Below are 24,207 nucleotides of genomic sequence, written 5' to 3'. Positions count from 1 at the left end.
ATGGTGATAATTCATGCTGTTGGCGATGTGGGCTGAGTAAAGTAGGCTGTGGTGGTGGTGGTGGTGGTGGTGGTGGCGGCGGCGGCGGCGGCGGAGGTGGTGGTTCCACATGCTGGTTATTGGTCGTCGTCGTAGTCGTCTTTTGAGCTTTTGTTTTACTGTAAGTCTCCAAAACTTGTTTCCTTGTGCGTTCAGGAAGAGCAAGTAAGAATTCAGGATCCAATTGAGACCAAGGTGGTAAATCCGGTTGAGAAATATGGAAATATTGAGAAGAAAAAGACTCGGAATGTTGTTGTTGCTTTTGTTGTTGTTGTTGCTTTTGTTGTTGTTGTTGCTTTTGTTGTTGTTGTTGCTTTTGTTGTTGTTGTTGCTTTTGTTGTTGTTGTTGCTTTTGTTGTTGTTGTTGCGATGGTGATGATGGTTGCTGTTGTATGTGTTGTTGTTGTTGCGGTGGTAATGATGGCGATTGTTGCTGTGGATCCTGGATGGAGGATGTGGTATTGTCCAAGAATTCAATCTTGTGCGTCTTTGATAAATCTTCTTGCACATTCTTTGGTAACTCGGCAAAAATGGATGGATCAACATGGATGACAGGCTTCTCATTTGCCACTGGAGTCGTAGTCGGATTAAGAGATGATGGTGGTTTAGATGGCGATGATGGTGCTGTAATAATGGTTGTTGGTTGTCGTTCCGGAGATGGAGTGGATAATGGTGAAATCTGTAGCCGCTCTTCCTTGTCTGGTGTCCTCTCTTTGATTGGAGCAAATTGTAAGGTGTTTTGCTTGCCAACGTTGCGAATATCTAGTTTCTGTACTTGGATACCAATGCCTAAAAATACATTAGCTTGAATGATATACACACATTTTTGTATTCTTACCTCGCAAATCAGCTGGATCAAAACCAAAAGACGATAGCATTTGATATGCGTGATTACCAATCACTGATGCATCATCCGTAAACCGGTCAAGAACAATGCTTTTGGAGAAGCTGTCACATTCACCACATCCAAGTCGTTTTGCTGCTTCACCCGCACTAGGATGCCGCCGTAAGATCTTGACAGTGATGCTTTTTCCACGTTGCTGAATATTCTGTAATCGTCGTGATACTTCTTCTCCCAACTCCATGACAAATTTCTATGCACATCATTAGATACATGTAGACCCTTTTCCAAATACCCGATTTGCTTCATTTACCTTGACCTGGTCCTCGTTTTCAAATCGAACACCCCACTACAGCAATGGATCAGTGATGATGGTTATTATTGACATCATGCATGATAACTTACGTTGACATCTGCACTGACGGATTGTCTTTGTTGAAACATTTGGAGTTCGCGATCATCCATGCCTCGTGAATAGTTGTAAAGCATCTTTCCAGTCTTGGGCCCAAGGTAGTGTTGCAATCTTCCCAAGGGGATCTTTGCCAATTCGCCCACATGATTGATACCAAGATCCTCTTGAATCTTGCTTGCCATACGATAGCCGACACCAGGTAAATCCGATACATCCAAAGGTGCCAAAAACTCAACGGCCTGATCCTTTTTGCAAAAGTACTGTCCAGCAGGCTTTGCCTTCTTTGTAGCAAGACGTGCCAAAAGAATATTGGGTCCAATGCCGATACTAACTTCACATTGCGTCTTTTCTCGAATCACTTGGCGTATCTCCTTGGCGAGCTCCAAAGGGTCACCACCATTGCTTCCATCCACTTCAATCAACGCTTCATCCACACTGACAGGCTGCAGTTGCTCGGCATATCCAAAGAGCGTCTCATAAAACATCTCCGAAATGGCCTTGTACTTCTCAAACTCGTATGGAATCACTTGAAGTTCAGGACACTTTTTCTTGGCAGCACCAATATGCATCCCATTGTAAAGACCAAAGGATCGTGCAATGTAGTTGCATGAAGCGATATCACTCGACGAATTCTGTTGACGGCCTTGACCATGTGCTACTGCTACAGGCTTTTCCTTTAAATGTGGCCGATCCAAGAGTCCCACGGATGCGAAAAAGCAATCAAAGTCAACATGCCTTTATACATAAAGATGTGAGCAACAGGGTCATCCATCCATCCACGTGATAACATACTTACATGACAATTCTTGGGCCTGAAGATCGCTTTCGCTTTCCCAAGGTGTACTTTTGTTCCATTTTCCCAACCATGTCCTTTAGCTCGGCACGCCATGTCGATAAATGATGCAAACGAGAAGACTCGTAGAACTTTTCAATAAATCCAGGTTGCGCTGATGTATTCTCCTTGTTCCATGGATTGGCCAATAATGCAGCATTGAGCGTCTTGCCTTCAGGTTGTTGCTGCTGCTGCTGCTGTTGAAGTGGTTGCTGTTGCTGAGGTTGATTGAATACCAATTCTGTTTGTGCTGACTCCTTGACGATAACACGATACTGTGGCCATGGCTGAAGTTCGTTGGCTTCAATGCTGTCGGTGATCCAGCTAGGCTTGACGACCTTGTACGCCCTACGTATCGATTCATTGTTTGAATACGCCTTGTGTGACAACATGAACGAAGTATATCTTTTACCTGAACTCGTGCAACTTTGACTGCGTCAGGTTGGAGGCAACGATATGAGTAACACTTGACTTTTTCACTAGACCTAAAGGTTAGCACTTGCCATGCATAAACTGCCACACCCAAGACTTACAGTAATGCTGGTAGTTCCCGCCATGAAGGATAATCAATCGTCTCAATTCGCTTTGTGACGGATTCGTATAGCCGTTAATGTAGATCGAAAGCCCTTGAAAGATCTGTGGTAGCGTATCTTGGGTAGCAGTGTGTTCTCTAGAAATGAGAGAGGTGTCAATGGGCGCATTGCAATGCCTTCAACAATAAACTCCATGACGTACAATGCTCTTTCCTGATCCTTCAGCTTTGCTTGCTTGTTTTGCATGTACTTGCGGAATTCGCCAAACTTGATAGCACCATAATGATCATCCATGGAGGAGGAAGAGAAGGAGAAGTGAAAGAATGAGAGGCGGTGAAACAAGGCTGCGACAGCAAGTCGTCAATGGGATAATGAAACAGCCAAAGTATTCTAGATCGGTGAACACAATGATGACTCTTTACAATGAATCATGTGTGCTTGCGTGTGTGAGAGAGAGGGGTATTCTACTTATCACGCCACATTGCAATGGTACAACGTGTCCCTGCTGATCTCCCTTTTCTTTGCATTGCATTTGCATTGATCTTCAGGTGAATTGTTCCCCCTTTCCTTGTACTACGCTTGAGTCTTCTGACCCAATAGGTAACCCGATCCATACTTTCGGAATGCATACAACAATAATCTGTCAATCATTTCAAGGTGTCATGATAGCACATAGGCATAGTCTTATATTTCAATAACTTATAGAAAGGTATACATATGAATTTATACTATGGATGATTTATCTCAAGAGAGAAAGGGTTACATCACCATGGACCCTGGCACGCAATTCGATATCAACATCAAGGTTGAGATCCAAGCGAAGTTTGAGAGGGCTATTATCGGGCTGGGCTACGTTTTGGGCAGTGTTGGCCACTTGATTGGCCGTGTTGGTTACTTGATTAGCGGCATTGTTGACTGTGCCAACAGCACCATCCACAATACTTTCTTCATCGGACACAGGAGGTGCTCTTCTGCTACGACGATTACGTCGATTTCTTCTTCTCGAGCGTTGACGTCCACCACCACCAGCCGAGGGTGCTTCAGATATTACTGATTCCTCATCTTCTGAATATTCACGTTGTTGTTGTTGTGGAGCTCGTCGTGGTGCAGCAGCAGCAGCAGGAGGGGGTTGTCGAGGTCCTGGTGAACGTCCACGACTGACTTGAGATTCCATATCAGAATCATGTTGTTGTTGTTGTTGCTGTCGTTCAGCTGTTCTTGCAGACATGGTTGTTGCTATGGTTACAGAAAAAGAGAAAATCAGACAACCAAATGCCACATATTTAAATGGGTGATCTGCTGCTTATGACGCAATGGCTACAGCATATACAATTAGGCGATTAGCAAGAAAAATCGATCGTTGGTGGATTCATCAATTTCAAAATCCAGGAGAGATCTTACCATTGACCATGTCTCACATGGGATGGGCGCTTGACCCCATAGCCCAGATGATTTTACCCGTTATAGAAAAGTAAACATTGTTTCCATGATGATCTTTTGTGCATCAATAATGCAGCCCGCCATAAAATTTGGGGGTGTGTGCGGGTGATGATAATAGACCACGCTGTTTCAAGTATGAGTGACGCCATGGCCATCTAACTCAGCTTTCTATACAGCATTATCCTTATATCATTTCCCTTGAAAAAGTGAGGGATCCCAACTGCGTTTCCCTTTTCCATCATTCTACTTATCCTCTTACTCTTATACGTACGCTCCAAAGTACCCAAAGAAGAGCGTGAACCTGTTACAGAACAAGAAAACCAATCACAGCAAGAACAACAACCCAACGACGATACTACTACTACTACTACTACAGCTCCAAAGGAACAAGAACAACAACAGCAGTCCATAGCACAAGGACCTACTCAAGAAACTAACAAGCGTCGTAAAAGAAAACGAAACCGAAAAAGAAAAATGGCAGGCGATCGAGTCAATCAACAAGAGGATTATTCATCCTATCAACGTGCTGGTGGTGGTGATGATGATCGATATTACAAAAAGAAGTCCTCAAAGTATTACAACAATGGCGAAAAAAGAAAAAGTAGCAGGCGTCGTTATCGTGAAATGCAAGATCAAGACTACCCAGACTCTTACAATGGTGGTGGTAGCAGTAGCGGAAGAAGAGGCAAGGCTAGAGACCACCATGATGATACAAGCAACTCGATCGTATCCACTGATGGTGTTGGAGGTGGATCATCTGATGCAACTAGTAGCACCAAGCGTTCGTCTCGTAGTGGTGGAAAGCGTTCAACAAGCGATCGTCATCGCACATACGAACAAAGCAATGATCCTTTGAATGATAACAGAGAAGGAGAACCTTATCGTATCGACAACTTATCAAGCGATCGAGTTGATGATGCTGAGCAAGATGTGGATATCCCTGACCAAGGTTTTGCTCCTCCTCCACCTCGTATCAGCAATGAAAAGAATACCACATTGCCTGAAAAGTTTCTATCAAGCCCTACCATGGAACAACTTGGATTGGATGAAGAAGACACCCGCAAATTCATGCAAGCCTTCAAGGCCTATAACAAATTAATGGCCAAGGAACATATGAAGCAAACGAATGGTGATGACCAGGACGCACTTTTACCACCCATGGATGATGAGAAGTATGACCCACAGCAAGAAGAAGAACAACCATCCAAGGAGGAGGATGATCCATCACTACCACAACAACAATCTGATGATGGCTCCCACAAGCTGATTGAGAATAATGTCAAATATGATCAAAAGCCGTCCAAGCCAACCTTAAAGGACCTCGTGGGCAAAAAAGTGGACAAGGAAGGCAACGTTGTGGATGATGAAGGCAAGGTGCTTGGCAAGGTTTCCAGAGACATGTCCTATCTCGACGGCAAAACGGTGAATGAAAATGGCGATATTGTTGATCCTTCTGGTAATGTTTATGGCAAGGCAGAACCCGTCGATCCACCACCTGCATCAACAGCCAACAACAAAAAGAGTGGTTCATCACTTGCTGTGCGTAACGGTGATGAAGACGTGATCGTCAATGTGGATGCTCATAAAGGTGGTATCTCTTTTTCAATCCATATTCCTCGTGCAAAGTAATGGTATCAAATGTGTGTATATATAAATAAAGGGTCATCATTTATTGTTGTCACATCATCATAATTTAACTGAGCAAGGCCAAAGTAAGATCACCATGGACGTGAGCACTAACACGGACTTCAGCTTCCAAATTCAAGTCCAAACGAAGAGCACCGGTGGTTTTGCCTGTAGGTGGAGGAGGGAAGCGTAATTGCATTGGTTCTCTGTGTGGACCAAACAATGGGCCATGGCGTCTTGGGAAAGGAGATGGGCTTCTTGGTCTTCTTTCACCCACCACATACGAGTCAACATCAGAGGAAGGAGGAGAAGCGTTACGTTGAGAAGACTTGCGACGTTGTTGCTTGTCTCGAGATTGTTGTTGGGAGGACATGGAAAGGTACAAAGAAAAAGAAAAAAAGAAAAGAGTGTGATTATTATAGGCATCCCCTTTTTCTACATTACGGAAGCGGTTGATCTCACACTTTGCTCTTCTACCACCCCCCCCCCAAACCAAATGCCGTCATTGTACCCATTGTTGAGAAAACAATGCTAAACATATGGATCCAAAATTTCATGACCCGGTTGAATGACTTTATGATGAAGTAATTTACATTGGTAGGCTTCGGAAAATAGAACGACGCATGGTTGGTCATTGAAAGTTGCATTTGATCCATGCAATGCAACAACAAATGATCCCCACACACACGTGCTTGTAAACTTTGGTACTATCAAGATCATGATACATTTACACTGCAGGAACTAAAATGCATGCATGCATGCATGCATGAATCTCTTGTGATCCTGGATTGAACACGATGGATGATACATGATCATTTGGCATTGTTGTTGTTTCAGCCGTACATAAAGGATGATGATCAAAGACGTTTTCACATGTGTGTAATGTCCATGCTATTCTAACTAGCATATACTACTACGTTTATTGTGTGTGTACATGTTGTGGGATCTAATGGTCATGTCTATGTGCAGGAATGATCTTTGCTTCTCCTTGGTCACCCTGTAGTAATCCATTCTTGACCTTTTCAAAATACATTCTCAAATCTTGGCCCATGACGGTGATTTTGACTTGGACATCCTTTGCTTCCTCTAAGGTTTCTTCATGTTCGACCTCGGTCAAGGTATGACGACCAAACGCATGATTGAGGATATGCAATCTTGACGATTCTCCCAGACGAATAAAGCCCTTGATGCGGTAAATGTCCTCTTTTGGCATAGTTTGAAGGAAGGCCACCAATTGATCTTTGCTGAGGGATGATGATGATGATGACGAGCCTGCTGCTGCTGCTTCGTGGACATGTTGTATCACCTGGATCAAATCCACCTCGTTCTCTTGGTGCTTTGGATCAAATACCATCTCATCCAGTGAATGCGTCTTGTTGTAAGCAACTGAAAAGAGCTGCGTGTCCAAGCCAAAAACAAGATCAGGTGATACGCCATTAAGATCGCTCTTGACTTTGGGGGTATCCGTATTCAAATCGTTGACATGGTCGATCACTCGGTCGAGATCTTGTTCGGATACCTTTAATAAATGTTAGTGGATGAATGAGGATGAGGATGATGACGATAGTTTACCTGCTCGTGCTTGTTTAATAAAATGACATCCGTGTACTGAGCTTGCATTTTGGCCGTGTAGCTTGTATCTTCATATCCCTTAAAGTTTTCACAATCGATCACAGTGACAATTGAATCCAACACAAAGCCATCGCCTTCCATTTCTCGGATTTGCCAGGCAATCGGGGCTGTAGTGGGTTGACATCATTTAGATCCTCCATGTTCGTCGGTGTTTTATCATTCAACTTGCCTGGAAATGCTGATCCACTATGTAGTAAAACATCGGTAATATGAGTGAGCACTCATCCTCAAGCAAGAGTGTGAATAAGCTTACCTTGTTTCTACAATGATTCTATCAGGATTGTATTTCTCTATTAAAATAAAGGTACGTGTGAGTATACAAAAGCTGTAAAATGTATGATGATCTTGGTGATTTTACCCTTCAACTCGAGCAAGGCCAACTTCATTTGTCCCACCAGAACGCAGCAAAGACATCCATTCATCATCTCTTGTACACCAATGTTGGTTTCCTTGGCAAGCTGGCTATCGACTATACGACAAGGTTAGATACATTGATTGTACAACGGTGCCTTTATGTACTTGCCTGCAATATCGCCAAACTCGTTCTTTAAGAGACATGTCTTGTATTCAGCAGGCAGCCGTTTAAGGAGCGAGAGAATCGTGGTCGTTTTGCCTTGCAAGAACCGTCAATGAGACACACAAATGACGCTACTGATCTCCATTGTTGACAAGCATACCACTACCGAGGAATCCAGTGAAGACAGTGATTGGAATAGGCTTGGACATTAGGAAGGAAAAGAAGAACGAACTATTATCGGCCCTGAAATTTGGAAGACGATAGAGAGAGAGAGAGAGACAGGCGTATTTGACAACGCATGTTTTAGGGCGGGGATGAATGAATCCATCTACCTCTCTTTGTCCATAATCGATATGTACCCATCATTCCCTCCAATGGCATGCTCTTCCGTCAACAAGGTGACCATTATCCTGCCCAGCTATAGTAGCAATACCCAATTATCCTTATACCCATATTCACATCCATAAAAATTGGTTGCATGTAATATATGTATATATATTTTTTTCGTTATGGTGTACGTGTGTGTTTGTGTATGTGTGAGTGTGTCTGGTTGAGTGAGTGTGTGGTGTGTGCGTGTGTGCGTGAATGATGACTGCATTCATTCATGATATCGTGGAAGCGCCGTCAAAAGAGTGTCAAAACCATTAAGCACGAAGGAACTTGCCGACAATGTGCAAACCAAAAACTGAAGCAATAAAGGTCAAGGAAAGAACCAACACAACAACAGGATCACTATAAACGCAACATTAGTTACATTTCGAGATAGATAGGGCGCGTGTTTTAACATACACTCGAAGTCCTGGAGAATCGTCAGAGTAAATACGCATCATGCTGGAAGTGCTACCACCAGGCATAGGTCCACGGGAAGCAGCAGTATTGGATCGTCCAGTAACGCGTCTCCTATTCATCCCAATATGAATATCAATCCATCTTTGCCATACACCTTGTATAGTCACTTGTTCTTACCTGACAGTACCCTTGGGAGTGGTTGACGACGACGATGAATCGGCCTACAGAAAAGAAGAGATCGCCAACAGGATGAGCCTTCAATCTAGACGACCACAATAGCCTTTTTGTATAACAACAGAGACAACTTACCATTTGTGTAGAGATGAAAGGTAAAAGTGAGCGATGAAGCAAAAGAACAAACAGCTGTATGGGCGGGCGCTTCTCGCGTGTGCTTTGAATTGGGCAGGTGGGCAGCTATGATTGGTCGATTTCTCAAGTCCAATAAGACGCCGAATGCTCAAATCTCCTCCAGCACCTCCACCTCATCACCACATCCAAATACCTTGTCAAACCATGCGCACATCTACTAGAACAGTGGATCTCCCATATTATTACTTGTAGTAGTTGTTCTTCTACCATAAACCTCTTTATAAACTTGGCATTCTTGAACATAGATCGTTTAGTCAATTTGAGGAATCATCCATCTTCCCTCAATGCTATGCATTTCGCTATAAAAGCAGTAATTGCGTTCCTTGTCATAATGCTCACATCCAACTTGCAGGTAATTCTTGGGATAATAGGACACTAGTCCTTTTCTTCATGGCTGCTGCTATTAGGTACGGGATCAATTATTATGCGGGGAAACAAGTGGTTGCATAGCAACGCATCCTCGTAATACAATGACATAGGAGATGATAAAGCGTTGCATAGCAACAATAGTAATCACAATGGCCATTCTTGTTTTGATAGATCAGCACGAAAGTTTATTATAGAGAGCCAAGACCATCATGCAATGTGACAGCCAACAGCCAATGGATCGCGTTTATAGGAGAAAAGGCCCCGACGTGACTAGCGTCGTAGGAAGAAGAAAGCTCTGGAGCTGCCGCAGCTTGCTCAGCACACACACCTTTTCCACGCCATGCAGGAGCAAGATTGGAAGACCCTCGCCGTATGTTATGGAAGCCCCCATTGTTTATTATGGCTGACACTAACGCTAGTCTATGGCTATCATAGAGCGAAATCCACGCCAAATGCATTGCATACGACTACTCTGATTCTGGAGGCAAGTGTATAAAGGGCAACCCAACCCACGCTACAGATCCAATCAACTAACGATCGACGCCCCCACAATGATATAGACTATACGCTCTCTGAATATATCACCAATCTCTTGCAAACCGGAAACCAGATCGATCAGATTAACCAGGAACTCCAGCAGTGTAAGTGGACCTTTTTTGGCGCGTGTGAGAAACAAGTCATTGACCTGATGTATTGTATGTTATATAGTGGTTGGATCAGATTATGGTAATTGGAATGAATGGATTACATTGATGATGGTGGCGTGTATTGATTAAATGTCTTTTATAGATGTCAATTTGACAGCATGGATGTTTTCAAGGATCGAAGAAATGCAGAATTCCACGCCTGTCAAATCTGCACCAGCAGCACCACAACAACAAACTTCTTCACCCAAGCCAAACCGGATATTCGCTCAAGCGATTGGAGGTTTAAATGGTGGATCTCCATCATCTTCGAGACGCGAACAACGTGAACGATCCCGATCTCGATCCCCTGAACCTAGAGAACGACGTCCACGACAACGAACACCTGAACGACCAAGAGCATCGTCGCCCTCTTCTTCTTCATTCACCATTTTATCACGATTGGGACGTTCTAATGATCGACAAGTATCTGTAGCTTCATCAGATGGTAAGTTGGATGGGATGGACACGTACATTGATAGGTGTGCTGATGCTAGGGGATACTTTTTTGTAGCTCGACCTTCCGTTTTTGATCGATTGGGAGCAGCCAAGCCTTCATCCACTCAAACTGCCAATCGTTGTAAGTATTGGCCTGCTTGCAACCAAGGCGAGCAATGTCCCTACTTTCATCCCAAGACCATTTGCCCGTATGTTGCTTTTATTCTTTCTCTTTTTTTTATGTGACCTTTTGTTTTCTATTTCGTTTACTTACGCATCTATCGATTGAAATCTCTCTCTCTAGTGATTTTCCAAATTGTTCAAAGGATGCATCTGAATGCATGTTTATTCATCCCGAAGTTAGCCCATCACAACAACAACAACAACGAGGAGGAGGACCTCATCCTTCAGCATCTTCCATCATGACAGCACCAGCAAAAAAACCTTTTCCTTGCCGATACTTTCCTTATTGCACCAATCCTGTTTGTCCATTCATTCATCCAGACCCATCATCCATGCCTATGGCACCACAGCAATCATCTCAACAACCACAACAGCAACAACAGCAATCATCGACGACGCCAACCAAGGTGCCTATCCCATGTAAAAATGGTGAGAATTGCAAAAGACCTGGATGTCATTTCCTTCATCCTGGTGAAGAAAATCCTTTGGCAGATGTTCTTGTAAGTGTGTGTGTGTGGTTGGTTACCATTATCATGGATCAAAACTCCTCATCAATCTTTCTGTGTAGTGTAAATATGATGGTGCTTGCACTCGACCCAATTGCTTTTACAAGCACACAGTCCCGCCCATGTCCCATTCAGGAGGAAACAAGAGCCTAATCCTTAACAAGAAGAATGACATGAGCCAACGCCAATTTTCCGTGCAAGATGATCAGGTCGAGCGAATGGTCGTAGGTGAAAGTGCCGACTTGATCAAAAACAACAATGGTCAAGCTGAGACTACTACTGCTACTACTGCTACGTCCAATGGAGAGCCGAATGCCGCTTAAGATTACTATTATTATATAACTATAAACCCTGTGAATATCTCTCTCTCTTCTTATATAAAGGAATATTTGGTGTATTGTGTCGGTGATGCATTATTCATATCCATGGTATCTGATAGCGTATATATAATGTGTGTGTTACCATGTGGTCCATGTTGTGGGGTCAAAGGTTGATAATCGAAAAGCAAGAATCAATGTGTAATAAGCTTGGGTCATTTTCTATCATGTGTGTCTTTGTTGGTACGCCTACTCATTTATATTTAGGAAATGAGCTTGGAAATGAATCATAAAAGACAATGGAAAAAAAGAACAATGGCCACCACTTTGACTGATAAGCGGTATCTTGTAGAATGGCCTGATTTTTTATGTCGTACACGGCCACCATATATATCACAAAGCCGTTTTCATGCCAGACGCCTGGTACCGTCATGGATGTTTCTAACATGTTTATAGTGGCACTCTTCAACCCTACCTCTGCAACGTGTCGATCCTTTCCTTTTTGGCCACCTTGTGTCATCCACCAATGTTAACAACAATGGGCAATCATCAACATTTTCCAATGCCGTATCCCTTTTCTTTCCTGTTACCTTTTTTTTTCCTAAAGAACCCAAGATTATCACATTCAATATCCTACCTTGTTCCTACAACTAGCGTTGCGGGTATACAACATCATGAGCGATCCATCTTCATCACCAGCACCACAAGGACCAGATGGCTTGGAAATCATGTCAGAATCTATCTCTCTCGCTTGCATTTCTATTATGGCGGTGGCATTGGGCTCGAAAACAAAAACAGAACACTTTAATACCATCACTTATGGTCGTATACTTGTACTCGCCTTGTATCTCTTTTCATGGACATTTTCTGCAATCTCCATCGTCGTTGTTTCTACCAATAACAGTAAGTGGTTGAGAAAATTAAACTCATGGTTGCTGATGATGCTTACGTAGATAACATTGTTTCATGCACGCTTGGCATCATCATATGCGTCATCTTTTATGCTGCAACAAAGATTGTAATGTACTCATGGTAATGATTGCTTCGCTAGGTCATTGTGTATTCAGCTAACATGAACCCATATAGGCTTATTGAACGCGTGCATTTGGTATCCGATGTACGTGGCTCTCGTTTTTCGTCATGGCAATACCGCTTTCATCTTTGTCTTTTATGCCCCTACATTGGCATCTTTGTGCTGATGGTAATGCTACCATCCTAGGTCGAAACACATGTCATACACAACTCACGGCAAGGAACTTTGTTTTTTTTGCATAGGTTACTTTTCGCAATAATTTGATCCTTGAAGATGGTACTTGTATTATCGGTCTTCAAAGCATTTCAAGCATTCCTTTGATGGTAAGGAAAGCGTTTGACATTGTTCTTCACGTGACTTACGTAGTTGAATGCCTTTAGTGTTACGATTTCGTAAGTCGCAATGTTGATGTTTTGCACGACGACGGTGGTTAAATGATGTCGATCACTCACTCAGCCTGTCCCACATTGCTAACCGCTTTCCATCAACATTACATAGTTGTTGAATCTCTACCTCACTTTTTTATTTGTCAAGCCTCTTATTACTTCTGGGATCGGTCATCATGGGGGACACCATAATTGGCGGTCCACTCGTCTTTACAAGCTCACGCGGCGTACTGTGGTGGCATCGGTTGTTTGTCTTTTTGTCTCACTTGCCAATATCTTGACGCTTGCCATAGCTCAGGGGCATGAACGTGGCTTGATGTGCTTGTCCATGTGCACAGCTGATGTAACCATCAATGTCATTACCGTGCATTGGGTAGGTTGTAGTAGTGATGTTGTTGATGAGAACAACCTTTGACACACGACCCCTCTTTACCTCCTACATAGGTTACATCCCCTCATATCAAAATGTCTGTGCGGAACGCAACCACGTTGGGAAGTAATAACAACGACTACAATAGCAGCAGCAGCCAGCAACAAAGCCCAACCACAGTCGCAGCAGCAGCGGCAGGCGTCAATGGTAGTCTTTATCAAGTCAACAAACACTTGTATGATACTATGCTAGAGCCATCAACACACCATCACCAAGATCCAATGACAGATACCGAAAGCATGCATTCGATTCAAGTATCTCAAACCAGCAGTGTTAAGCCCTTACAGCAGGATGCCGCCTAGCAACAAAGGCTCCCGCCTCTTCTCTCTCATTATCTCTCTTCACCTTCATTTCATCCACTGATTACGTACATACACTATGATACCATCATCATCACCATCATACCATTCAAACATCATAACAACAACACCCATCATTTTTATGCATATTGGCCTTGCAATGTATATCATTTACCTAGCAACCGCGACCTAGCAACCAGCACGATAAATGTCATAAACACAAATTCATTTCTTTATTGAGCATTTGAACCAGTAAATGGATGTCGTCATAGGCGTGATCATGTAGATGCTTAATTTCAGGCCTCAGCTTGCGATTGTAAAAGGGTGGTCTATGCAATGAATGTATCATGGTTACAATCTCTCTTGGCATCGTTCCCTTGTGTACCCACCACCCTGTTCTTACCTGATGGCATATTCCTTTTCGAGTGCATACAAACGACAAATGTTGCGTACAACAGCACGTTCCATACCACGATAATGCGACGCGTCGATAAGCATTCGTAACGTGTTCTCACCTATCAAAGCATGCTATAAGTTCCCTCCCCACCTCTGCTGGTGCTATACTAAAGCAGCCAATGGAACCTACTTTTGACGGGATCGGCCATGTCGCCATGCTCAAATCGAGAACGAATGCGATCGCGAATGGCTTGTTTATCTTTTGCACGATGACCTACAGCAGCATAACCGGCCTTGAGGAATGTGCGATAGCTTTGAGTGAATGACGCCATGAGAATGTAGGTCTATGGTAGTTGACTGACGGATAGGTAATACGGAGCTTGTTTTTGGAAATGGCAAAAGAATAAAAGCGAGGTTGCACAAGGAAACGACAAAATGCTGATCCGCAATGTACATTCTTTGGAACCCGTTGGTCCTTCCTTTGAGTAACATGAAATGTTCTTTGAATAGACAAGCCCGGTTTTGGATTGGATTGGGGGGAGGGAGGAAAGAGATCTTTAACACACACAAACATGCTCTCACATGTATTCCATCACACCTATTTTCACACACCACCACCACCACCACCACCACAAAGCACTACAAAAATAAGAGATCTGTAGTAGAGTAGAAAGAGTTCAATTGGAGGAGAGAGACAATGAGTGATACATGCAAAAACATCCATTACAAGAACAACAAAATAAGAGAGGTGATATCGTACAATGCGCGGGTATGGGCTATAATAAATGTGTGTAGGGTGGGGGATTATTTCATCAGGACAAAAAAGTAGTCTGTTGGGGATAAGATGTTGGTCAACAACATGTCTCATTTCTGGATACGATGGCATTGCTTGTCATGAACGGGTTTATCAGCTATTAAGCAGCGGTTACTGCAGTAACTCATGGCACGGCATTTTGCACATACCGGCATGGCTCGCTTTTCCTTTCCACAGTGAGCACATGCTGATGCAGCCGATCCATTACTTGATATAGAGCCTCGACGTTGTTGTTGATGGTGGTGTTGTTGATTACTTGAAGAAGAGGCAAGCTCCTTTAAAGAGATTTTGGCAGATTCACGTAAAAGACGTTGTGTTTCAAACACAAAGGACGAGGAGGAGGGACGATGCACAGCAACACATTTTCGGAAATAGACGGCTGCTCTTTCTAATTCTCGGTGCCGTTGATAGACATGGGCTCGGCAATGGTATACCGTGATACGGATGGCGCGACGATAAGCTTCTTGCTCATCATCAATACCATCATCGTTATCATCCTCTGTCACAATGACCGATGCAGGTTGAAGCGTGGTAATAACATGATGATCGGACCCAATGGATTCATCCTTGAGTTGTTTGGCAAAATCCCATAGCGTCTTGGTAAGAGGATGAAACCACCAGGAATCTTGCTGATAAAAAGCATGTTCCAATACCATTTGGCACATTTGAGAAACGAGCTCAAGCAAATCAGCCGAACAAAACACAGGACCTCCTCCAAATCCTCCTTCTGAATGATAGGTGCGTTCCAAAGCTGTCAAGTAATGTTCAGCAACAGCATCACAACGTTGGCATGCCGTGGTTTGTGGATCATGCTTTGCATCCTCAAGATAAGCTAGCTGCAATGTAGCTGCAAGGGATCCTTGTCTTGCTGCATGTTGCCATCTTGAACGTTCCTTTTTTATTCCTGTAGACCCATAACCATCTCTTTTGCCACCACCACGAGAAATAAACCATGAGAATGTCTTGTCTTCATGTAGAAGCTGCTGTTGAGCTGAAGGTGGATGATCCGGTTGTTGTTGTTGTTGTAATCTTGATATAAGCATGGTATGAAAAAAGAGAAAGAGTGAGAGAAAGAGAAAGAGATGAATGACAACAATTTCGTGTGTATTTGGTGTATAATTTATAAATGTTGTTCCTTGGCATAAATGTTCCCTTCCCCCCAACCAAACGATTTCACACCTCCCCACGTGAGGCTTTACTTTCAAGAGACGCACCATAGATACGCTTCGGATAACTACGGATAGCCAAGCAAAATGAAGCGGAGCCTTACAAGTGACATCGTGTGTCTGTGTGGTTTATTGTGGGATATGCAATGTTCACCATCTCCGCTGTGATCATGGCGTAGTAATACTTAGTGGTAATAGCGCCGCGCGAAGAACCTTCGCCACAAAAGAAAGCTCATGCATACGTCTCTTTGTCGTTGTTGATCTACACAATCCAACAAAAAAGAGTAAAGCTTCATTCGTTAGTTATAGTCTTGTCATCCAAATAAAGACACACACATACATAAACACACTAACACGATGGCACAAGTCATTTGATGTCTGTCAACATTCCTCTTTTTAAACCTTGTTGGCTCGTGTATGATGGAGACCATGTTTGTGCAACATGGCACTCTATCCTTGTGGCTGACCAGTAAAATAACACGATTTTCCCTCGTGGATCAAACGAATGGGTTCCAAGAGTCAACATTCGGATTTGTCAATATCCTTGGAGATGACGGATCCATAGACTGAGTTTGGCGTGAATAACAAAAACGCCCCCCTCTTGTTATTCTTTGATCTAGACTAAAGGCGATGTTAAAAAAAGGGGGACAAAGGGTCCACCTACCATGCATTGTTGGTTCATCAATGGTTGGGTTGATCGTCCGACACTATGGTTTTCTCTTTTTTTTACCTCTTTGGTAGTTAAAGTACAAAATTAGCGAAAACACACAACGTGCGGGCGGGCCACACCATGATACATGGGCGTTACACACGATTGGATCCCACATTATCCTTCCTAGTCGTATCTCTATAGCAATGACGAGTTATCAGATACTACGTACGAACCCGATTCGAGCGCGCGCTCTTTTCGTGGTACATCTCTTTAAAATGGCATATAGGTGCTTGGAAAAAGATGATGATGGCCATTCAGATCAGCTGTATTATGATGGATCCATATACCTGGTTCAAGCCATCTTGTTGATGTGGAGAGGTACGTGTTCTTTTTCAACTCTACACCCAACAACAACCCCTTTTCTCTTTATCTCGCTTGTAGCCGATCAACATGTGGTAGAAAAAAGGTCGAAAAGCCGCGGTGTGTTCGGGAATTTCAGTCATGTCCCGTCAATGTCAAACGTATGCAAAAACCCAAAAAGTCGGGGTGCTAGATCACTGGGTTGCACATTACTTGAATTAGCTATTTCACCGTATGCATTACCGGATTCAAGCAATTACCCTTTGATAAGCAAAAAAGATCCGGGTTTTAAAAGATAAAGATGCTACTAAGCAATGTTTCATGCGGAGGGAGGAGGAGGAGTATGTACAAAGTCGAGACCCGCCTGATGGCACCATTGTGCGGTATCAATGAGATGATGGCGATACCTGTCACCATACTTGTATATGCACAATGGGAAATAAGGTTGCCGCCTTTTGTCATACCCAACATGTTATTTAGGGCAAAAAATATCATAACCGGCTCAAGCAAGCATGATATCAAATTCAATGTTACGATGAAAAAGAGAAAGCATATGGTTTCCACCACACCCGGGATAACCCCCCAACAAAACAACATGTGATTTACAGTATTTGCATTGTCTTGCAATGTTATCTATAATCATCGTCCACTACATTAGCGGGATTACGAAGCATAAACAAGCTAAACGCTGAAGCACGCCATTTGGACCTGATCCTTATTATGTACCCTTATCAGCAGCAGTGATCGTATTGTTAAAGCAACGTTGACAATGACGTGTAATTTATATAAAGGTATGAGCAATACAATGAGGATTCCCTTTTTAATCAGTGAGGGTGGTGGTGGTGGTGGTGGTGGTGGTGGTGGTGGGGCGGCTTCTGTTAAGTATGAGCGAACAATGTTAGTAGTGCTGCAAGTATAATCTTAGGCACTGGTGGGTGATGGTTTCCATAAAACATGATGTGCAAAGATATCCATAAAGTAGGTGAGGGGTGAGGGGGGAAAGGGAGAATAGGTGGGGGTATGTGTATCTACTACATCGCCTCTCTAAACCCGATATGTGTTGTATGTATGATTTTCTATTTTACCGCTGTCTCCTCTATTCTCAATCTTCGCACCTTCTCCATAAGACTGTTCATGACATCTTGCAGGGCGGGATCATTCTCATGGGATGAGGGCAGCCTGTTGTTTTCTTGGACACAAATGCTGGATAATTGGTCTGTGATACTGAGGATGGCATCGTTCAACTGTTTTTCGGATTCCTCCTTTGAAAAGAAACGATCTGACAATCCATAGTGTGTTGGCATGCCATGGTTGGTGATATGGTTGTTGGCAAGATGTGTGACGAGAACTTTGGTGATCTTGTTACAGTAAAAGTAAGCAAATCATCACGTGGTTGTCATTCATGCAGCATCAGCATACCGATTGAAGATCTCGATATTCCTGTAATGCATTACTCGTTTCGCTACTCAGGCTCTCTTGTTTGCTGTACAATCGACTTTGTCGTAGATTATCCAATTTCAGCTTGGCGAGAAGCAATGGTGTAAGACGAAATGGATCAGATGCTGGTACACTCGCTCCTACATCATAAACATCCGAATCAGATACCATCCCCTCCATGGATACCACCACTTTTTTTACTTACCTTGCTCCAACAATAACAATACGCATTCAATGTTACCGGCCAATACAGCTAAAACAAAAATAACAATCCCATCAGCATATATAACCTCCAACCTTGTAGTATATACACTACTTACCCATATGCATTGGATGCATGCCATTCTCATCCCCAACACCATTATTCACATCGGCTCCATGCTTAATCAATATCCGTGCTATGTTGGTTGCTTCTTGAAAGTCGTCTTTTCGTGAACAAGCAATATGCAAAGGTGTGCGTAAGAGTCGATCCCGAACAGTGTCTGGATTGATGGCGCTATGCTCGAGAATGTGTTCCACTATAAAAGAAGCGGAAGATTACTTGATGAGTGACGCCATGCGAGTGGTAATAAAGAAAGGCCAAGTTTATATGTACCATGCTTTGCCTGTTTATGCCTGCAAGCATTCAAGAGCTGTGTTTCGACTGTGAGATGCCGTACGAAAACGTCCATGAGGTTGTCGTGTCGATTGGAGCGTCGGTGTATTTTGGATATACGATTCGTATCTTGCATAAGTGAAGAGAAGAAAAAGAAGAAGAAGAAAGGAACGGAAAAGAAAAAAGAAAGGTTGCGTGTAAAGGGAAGGAAGGAAGGAAGGATGGAAGCGGCGGGATTTGTTTTTGCCATGGCTCTCTCCCAATCATGCTGTGTGTGTGTGCGTTAACATGCCCAGCCATTTCTGCATTATGCAAATTACTCACAAGATCACCGATCAGTAAAGTATCCAAGGGCTACCTCATATAAAGAATCCACCCAGCTCTAAGATCAATTGATTACATTTCTTTTTCTTCTCTTTCTTTCATGTCGATTCCTATTCTAAACAAAAATCATACAACACAACATTCTTTTCCTTTATCATGGATGGAGGATGATTACGACGAGGAAGGTAGTACATTATCCATGCAGGGCTCCTTTCTCGTGATCAACAAGGCATGGGAACACAACAACAACAACAACAACAATTTCGATCCTCGTCAAGAAGAATATGACCATGCTGGCCTAGTGACAACTCCTCGTTTAATGTCATCGAGAAGCGTCAGTGTTAGTACCAGCAGCAGTATGGATGATGATTGTAGTAGTAGTATTAGTAGTAGTAGTAGTGATAGTGATAATGATACCATGATCAACATCAGTGCTTCTTCCATGAGAGATTCTTTTCTACATGTGGACCTTGCAGCAAGTACAGCAAACGACTCGGGTCGTGCACAGCATCATCCTTATGCCCGATGGACCCATGAGACCCAAACAGGGGCAAGACAACCACGTTGGTCATTTACTACTACTACTGCTGCTGCTGCTGCTGCGGCTTTAACTCGGCCATTGTGCGGCAACAATAGCACCAATAATATCGGGCCATACGACTTGGCACTACTACAAGAAGAGGATAGAGAAGCCTTCCAAGATGGTGATGTTGATGTGGATGATGATGATGACGACGATCAAACGGTGGTGGATAAGGATGAACAAGAACAAGAACAATTTGAAAAACAAATACCTGACAAACCCCTGCGTCGACCCTCCCTCCTTTCAGCATTATTACTTGGTGGTAGCCACACGGTGGTCAATGGTAGCTCTCCTCCGGTTCATTTAACCTGTGAGGAGAACAAGGAGCAGCAGCCGCAGCAGCAGCATCATCCAGCACTCGATTATTGCAAAAAGAACATCATCAACAACAACAACGATAATTTGTCATCAAGCCTTCAATATTGCGTTGATTGGGAGCAACTTCAAAACGCAGGACCCCTCTTTATTACAACAACTTTGATATCCCAGCAACCTGCTGAACAAATGGCAACAAGTCATTCTACCTTACATTATCGACTTGAGCCATTCCAGAGTGGGTGGTGGTAAGCAGTACATAGTAATAGTAGTAGTAGTAGCAGCATCACCCATACTCATCATGCTGGCAAAACCTTGTTCTTTTTCTCTTTCTTGTTAATCATTTATCCGCATCATGCATTTTGAATTGGACTGTCGATCACTTGTGTGTAAGCGTGTTAAAAATGGATTCTAAGAAAAACACCGCCACGGCAGTAAAGTTGCACTGTGATCATCAGCGATGAGCGGTGTGTGTGTGTGTGTGTGATGAAAAGAATGAAAGAGAGAGCACAATAATCAACTATCCTCATTTGTGCAACATGCTCGTGTGTGAAAAAGAATTAAATGAGACGAGGAGATGAATTGCATAAAAGAGGAGATGTACTGAAAAGTCATGAGATAAAGATATCCTGTCTTCCATGGGAGAGATACATACATTGACAATAGTAGTGGGGTGATGATGATGATGTCAATCGCAGTCATTTACTATGTATATATGTATAATATAGGATGTATGTGATGAAGGAGGTGAATGGAGGATGATGCTTGCTTAGACCAACTCTTGTTCTTGCTATTTCGGTCGGGTTGCCTCGTGCGACACTGCAATGAAAAGGCAACGCTCAAGATCGTGTCTCCCTTTCTTTCTTTCTTGACAAGAGCAGCTCTTTTTGATATATATAATAGCCACCCTCCTTGTTCATTGTTTTTCGCCTTTTTGCTCTCCATTCCTTTATGCCATTCACTGCCTAAACCACCAACCATAGGTCCCACTTGTCATTCCTTTTTATCATCATAGCACACACAATCCCTTCATTTCCACACAACCGCTACTACTACTACTACTACGACAACTAGCCTTCTATTTTCATGTCAAGAGGTATTTCATTTATAGCCACCGTCTTTTCTTTCGCTTGTTGACACCGCTTGTGAAAAGTCACTATCAGTACTACTACTGCACCATCGTACATTTGTCCCACTGCAGCCAATGCCATCATTGCCGAGATTGGACCCTACCAAGTAGCCGCCGATGCATTGCAGGCCATCAACCAATTCCTTGATGAGTTCCTTGGGTTGCTGCTGTCGTCCTCATTATCGCTTGACTTGTCACGTATCAAAACGGTTGTATTCACACTCCTACCCTCGACCTTGGGCAAGAACGCCATTGTAGAAGCCGAGCTTGAAGTCAAAACGTTTACCGAGACCGAAGTGATCAACTATGAAGTGTATGAGCACATGCGTAACCTTGGCACCAACGGCAACCCTTTTCCACTTGATGAAGCTTTACCAGCATTACGTGAACGATGCGTCGAGTTTTGTACCTTGGCCATTGAAAGACCACCTGAGGAGGATCTTCTTCAACAACCTACAACAACCAATCAAGGCACCGTGATCATTGTGCCTATTGTTGCCATTTACGTGACCACCGTATTGGAGCATGTAGCCGAGTACGTGTTAACGGCCATTGCAATGACAGCAGAGCATGAAGACACCAAGACGATCCGAATCAAAGAAGTGTTTTTGGCATTGATCGATGATGTTCAAGTGGGTGGCGTATTCTATCGCATGGTGCTTCGAGAGAAGTTAGAGGTAAGAATTGGCATGATTTTATGATGTGGTCAATTCCTAATAGAACAATGATAGAAACGAGCCTATACTTATGGATACATGCCAAGGGTGATGACCCCAGTATCGTTTTCGGCACCTAAACATTCTTCGTCCAGTAAGTGTCACAGCATGAATTTATCACGTCAACAATGCGTTACTAAAAATAATACTTTACCCAGCTGCTGGAAGCATCCATACCGGATTCCTGGATATCAGCTTTGATGATTTGGAATTTGACCGTGAGGACAGCGATTATTACGCCTTGAGACCTGCATCTTTGATGAGCAGCAGTGTCAGCAGTACCACGTTTACCTCATCTTCAGCGGTTGGTCTTAACAACAAGAAAAAGACGCACAAGGTCTTGAGAAAGGAGGATGAAGAGCCATTGTTTGTTTCCAACAAATCAGCAGCATCCGTGTATGATCCAGATGCAACAGCGCCCACAACAATGAACTTTGAGGATATGATACGTTCGGGTGATACCGTCAAAGTGACCTTGACACCAAATCGATTACGCTCCATTGAAGTGAAGAACCAAATGGCCGATGAGGATCCACCAGCACCCACTTGGGAGCGTCGTTCGGCAGCAAGTTTGGCATCACGTAGCAGCAGGTCTGCTTTGAGATCCACATCACCCACTCCTTCCTCTTCTTCAACTGCTGCTGTTGCTATGCAACCACGACCACCACCACCTACTCCATCATCTCGTGAATTGCATAAAAAGCCGTCCTCCTCCTCTATTACGACGACTACTACTGCACCATTACCATCACCACCTACAACTTCACGTTCTTCTCCTTTTGTTGCACCTAAAAAGCCTGCACCTGCACCTGCACTTCCTACACCACCAGGTCCATCCCCTTCAGTATCAACACCTTCAGTGACTGTGACACCTTCGGTATCTACACCTTCGATATCATTGACACCAGCCCCTGCTCCTCCTGTTGTTACTACACCACAGCCACCCTCGCCACCACCTGGTCCTACCACAACCACAACAACCACAACAACATCGTCATGTGAGCTTGATCGCCAACATGAAGAACCTATCAAGGAGGAGGAAAAGAAGCAGCCACTTAAAAACGATATCAAACCAATTTCACCACCACCTTCCTCACCTGTTACCAAGCATTCTGAAATCAGCATTAACAGCGACAGTGGTAGTGATAATACCATAACAACGATAGCAGCAACAGCCGATCGTAGTAACAACAACAACAACAACACCAGCAGTAACAACAGTGATAATGATGATGATGATGAGAAATCAACGACAACAACAGCCAAGCCGCCTTCGCCTCGAGATAGTGTGGCATCCTTCTCATCCACCAAGTCATCTTCACCATGCAATAGTGTTGTATCCTTATCATCCACATCCACATCATCAACCGGTTTTATGAGTGCTGTTACTGCTCAAGAAGAACAAAGTGGTGAATCAGACAACAATGGATCCACTGTGGCTGTTACTGTTACTACTACTACCAGTACACCTATTCCACGACAACCTCCCATTCGTCAGCGCAAGGTATCTCGTGGCAGCAAGGCTTGGGAAAGTATTGAAGAGAATGCCATTACCCCTGCAGCTGCAGCACGTCGTCGACTTGTACGACAAAGCCGAGAATCCATCGCATCCAATACGAGTGGTGGCATGATGATGGATGAGCAGCAGCAGCAACAGCAACAACCACAATTGCAACAACCGCATAATCCTCCCAAAGCTACTCCTCAACCTCGACCTTTGAGTAGTGTGTTGGATAAGGTGATGCATTTCGAACGTTCCATGGATGAATTTGCAGCACAACAACATCATAGACAACATCGAGCATCCGCTTATTATCCACGCCGTGAACGTTTCTTGTATCTTCAACGTGAACCGGAAGCTGCAGCACCTCCTCGTCGTCCTTTACGTCGTCGTCCTGTAACTACAGCAGCCGTTGATGTCTCTGTTCAAACCACCATCCATGAGAATGATGATGTGGATGATGCGACACGTGAAATGGAATGTGCTGTGGTTGGATGGTTATTAGGTGAAGCATAAATCCTTCCCCCTCATTTACATACTAGTAC

General features: G+C 43.5%; 13 protein-coding genes across 13 annotated transcripts in view; 5 read left to right on the top strand and 8 right to left on the bottom strand.

Moving 5' to 3' along the window:
- The window catches only part of O0I10_009948 (uncharacterized protein), a gene marked incomplete at both ends in the record, with an annotated part of 4,199 nt that extends 1,248 nt beyond the window's left edge, over positions 1-2,951 (bottom strand). Inside the window, 8 exons of the mRNA XM_058489934.1 lie at positions 110-828; positions 878-1,133; positions 1,194-1,229; positions 1,286-2,027; positions 2,089-2,472; positions 2,537-2,603; positions 2,658-2,794; positions 2,860-2,951. Of these exons, the coding sequence (XP_058339294.1) occupies positions 110-828; positions 878-1,133; positions 1,194-1,229; positions 1,286-2,027; positions 2,089-2,472; positions 2,537-2,603; positions 2,658-2,794; positions 2,860-2,951 (2,433 nt within the window). The remainder of the gene's footprint in view (positions 1-109; positions 829-877; positions 1,134-1,193; positions 1,230-1,285; positions 2,028-2,088; positions 2,473-2,536; positions 2,604-2,657; positions 2,795-2,859) is intronic.
- Positions 2,952-3,396: 445 nt separating this feature from the next.
- On the bottom strand, positions 3,397-3,885 carry O0I10_009947 (uncharacterized protein; the record flags this gene model as incomplete). Its single annotated transcript, XM_058489933.1, has 1 exon — positions 3,397-3,885. The coding sequence occupies one exon, from the start codon at positions 3,883-3,885 to the stop codon at positions 3,397-3,399; it is 489 nt and encodes a 162-aa protein (XP_058339293.1).
- Positions 3,886-3,970: 85 nt separating this feature from the next.
- On the top strand, positions 3,971-5,726 carry O0I10_009946 (uncharacterized protein; the record flags this gene model as incomplete). The annotated part of the gene is made up of 3 exons (XM_058489932.1): positions 3,971-4,128; positions 4,305-4,321; positions 4,378-5,726. 3 exons carry the CDS (start codon positions 3,971-3,973, stop codon positions 5,724-5,726), a joined length of 1,524 nt encoding a protein of 507 aa, XP_058339292.1.
- A 64-nt stretch (positions 5,727-5,790) lies between these two features.
- On the bottom strand, positions 5,791-6,096 carry O0I10_009945 (uncharacterized protein; the record flags this gene model as incomplete). The annotated part of the gene is made up of 1 exon (XM_058489931.1): positions 5,791-6,096. One exon carries the CDS (start codon positions 6,094-6,096, stop codon positions 5,791-5,793), a length of 306 nt encoding a protein of 101 aa, XP_058339291.1.
- A 573-nt stretch (positions 6,097-6,669) lies between these two features.
- Positions 6,670-8,081, bottom strand: O0I10_009944 (uncharacterized protein; the record flags this gene model as incomplete). Its single annotated transcript, XM_058489930.1, has 7 exons — positions 6,670-7,242; positions 7,296-7,462; positions 7,525-7,541; positions 7,609-7,645; positions 7,714-7,824; positions 7,879-7,968; positions 8,033-8,081. The coding sequence occupies 7 exons, from the start codon at positions 8,079-8,081 to the stop codon at positions 6,670-6,672; spliced, it is 1,044 nt and encodes a 347-aa protein (XP_058339290.1).
- A 435-nt stretch (positions 8,082-8,516) lies between these two features.
- Positions 8,517-8,973, bottom strand: O0I10_009943 (uncharacterized protein; the record flags this gene model as incomplete). Its single annotated transcript, XM_058489929.1, has 4 exons — positions 8,517-8,604; positions 8,662-8,772; positions 8,839-8,882; positions 8,971-8,973. The coding sequence occupies 4 exons, from the start codon at positions 8,971-8,973 to the stop codon at positions 8,517-8,519; spliced, it is 246 nt and encodes an 81-aa protein (XP_058339289.1).
- A 766-nt stretch (positions 8,974-9,739) lies between these two features.
- On the top strand, positions 9,740-11,532 carry O0I10_009942 (uncharacterized protein; the record flags this gene model as incomplete). The annotated part of the gene is made up of 8 exons (XM_058489928.1): positions 9,740-9,769; positions 9,835-9,883; positions 9,960-10,040; positions 10,108-10,125; positions 10,189-10,530; positions 10,597-10,729; positions 10,825-11,203; positions 11,272-11,532. The coding sequence occupies 8 exons, from the start codon at positions 9,740-9,742 to the stop codon at positions 11,530-11,532; spliced, it is 1,293 nt and encodes a 430-aa protein (XP_058339288.1).
- Positions 11,533-12,200: 668 nt separating this feature from the next.
- Positions 12,201-13,677, top strand: O0I10_009941 (uncharacterized protein; the record flags this gene model as incomplete). The annotated part of the gene is made up of 6 exons (XM_058489927.1): positions 12,201-12,429; positions 12,480-12,558; positions 12,613-12,727; positions 12,802-12,882; positions 13,058-13,318; positions 13,390-13,677. 6 exons carry the CDS (start codon positions 12,201-12,203, stop codon positions 13,675-13,677), a joined length of 1,053 nt encoding a protein of 350 aa, XP_058339287.1.
- Positions 13,678-13,885: 208 nt separating this feature from the next.
- On the bottom strand, positions 13,886-14,402 carry O0I10_009940 (uncharacterized protein; the record flags this gene model as incomplete). Its single annotated transcript, XM_058489926.1, has 3 exons — positions 13,886-14,003; positions 14,078-14,189; positions 14,261-14,402. 3 exons carry the CDS (start codon positions 14,400-14,402, stop codon positions 13,886-13,888), a joined length of 372 nt encoding a protein of 123 aa, XP_058339286.1.
- Positions 14,403-14,934: 532 nt separating this feature from the next.
- On the bottom strand, positions 14,935-15,927 carry O0I10_009939 (uncharacterized protein; the record flags this gene model as incomplete). Its single annotated transcript, XM_058489925.1, has 1 exon — positions 14,935-15,927. One exon carries the CDS (start codon positions 15,925-15,927, stop codon positions 14,935-14,937), a length of 993 nt encoding a protein of 330 aa, XP_058339285.1.
- Positions 15,928-18,138: 2,211 nt separating this feature from the next.
- On the bottom strand, positions 18,139-19,230 carry O0I10_009938 (uncharacterized protein; the record flags this gene model as incomplete). The annotated part of the gene is made up of 5 exons (XM_058489924.1): positions 18,139-18,420; positions 18,482-18,639; positions 18,705-18,752; positions 18,820-19,017; positions 19,095-19,230. The coding sequence occupies 5 exons, from the start codon at positions 19,228-19,230 to the stop codon at positions 18,139-18,141; spliced, it is 822 nt and encodes a 273-aa protein (XP_058339284.1).
- Positions 19,231-19,518: 288 nt separating this feature from the next.
- On the top strand, positions 19,519-20,568 carry O0I10_009937 (uncharacterized protein; the record flags this gene model as incomplete). The annotated part of the gene is made up of 1 exon (XM_058489923.1): positions 19,519-20,568. One exon carries the CDS (start codon positions 19,519-19,521, stop codon positions 20,566-20,568), a length of 1,050 nt encoding a protein of 349 aa, XP_058339283.1.
- Positions 20,569-21,402: 834 nt separating this feature from the next.
- On the top strand, positions 21,403-24,178 carry O0I10_009936 (uncharacterized protein; the record flags this gene model as incomplete). Its single annotated transcript, XM_058489922.1, has 4 exons — positions 21,403-21,412; positions 21,470-22,122; positions 22,177-22,255; positions 22,320-24,178. 4 exons carry the CDS (start codon positions 21,403-21,405, stop codon positions 24,176-24,178), a joined length of 2,601 nt encoding a protein of 866 aa, XP_058339282.1.
- Between the last annotated feature and the right edge of the window lie 29 nt (positions 24,179-24,207).

This window comes from Lichtheimia ornata, assembly GCF_029851405.1.
Source record: "Lichtheimia ornata isolate CBS 291.66 chromosome Unknown scaffold00062, whole genome shotgun sequence".
In the NCBI taxonomy this organism is placed as follows: domain Eukaryota; kingdom Fungi; phylum Mucoromycota; class Mucoromycetes; order Mucorales; family Lichtheimiaceae; genus Lichtheimia; species Lichtheimia ornata.
The sequence above is the reverse complement of the archived record's forward strand: the minus strand, read 5'-3'. Positions and strand labels throughout refer to the sequence as shown.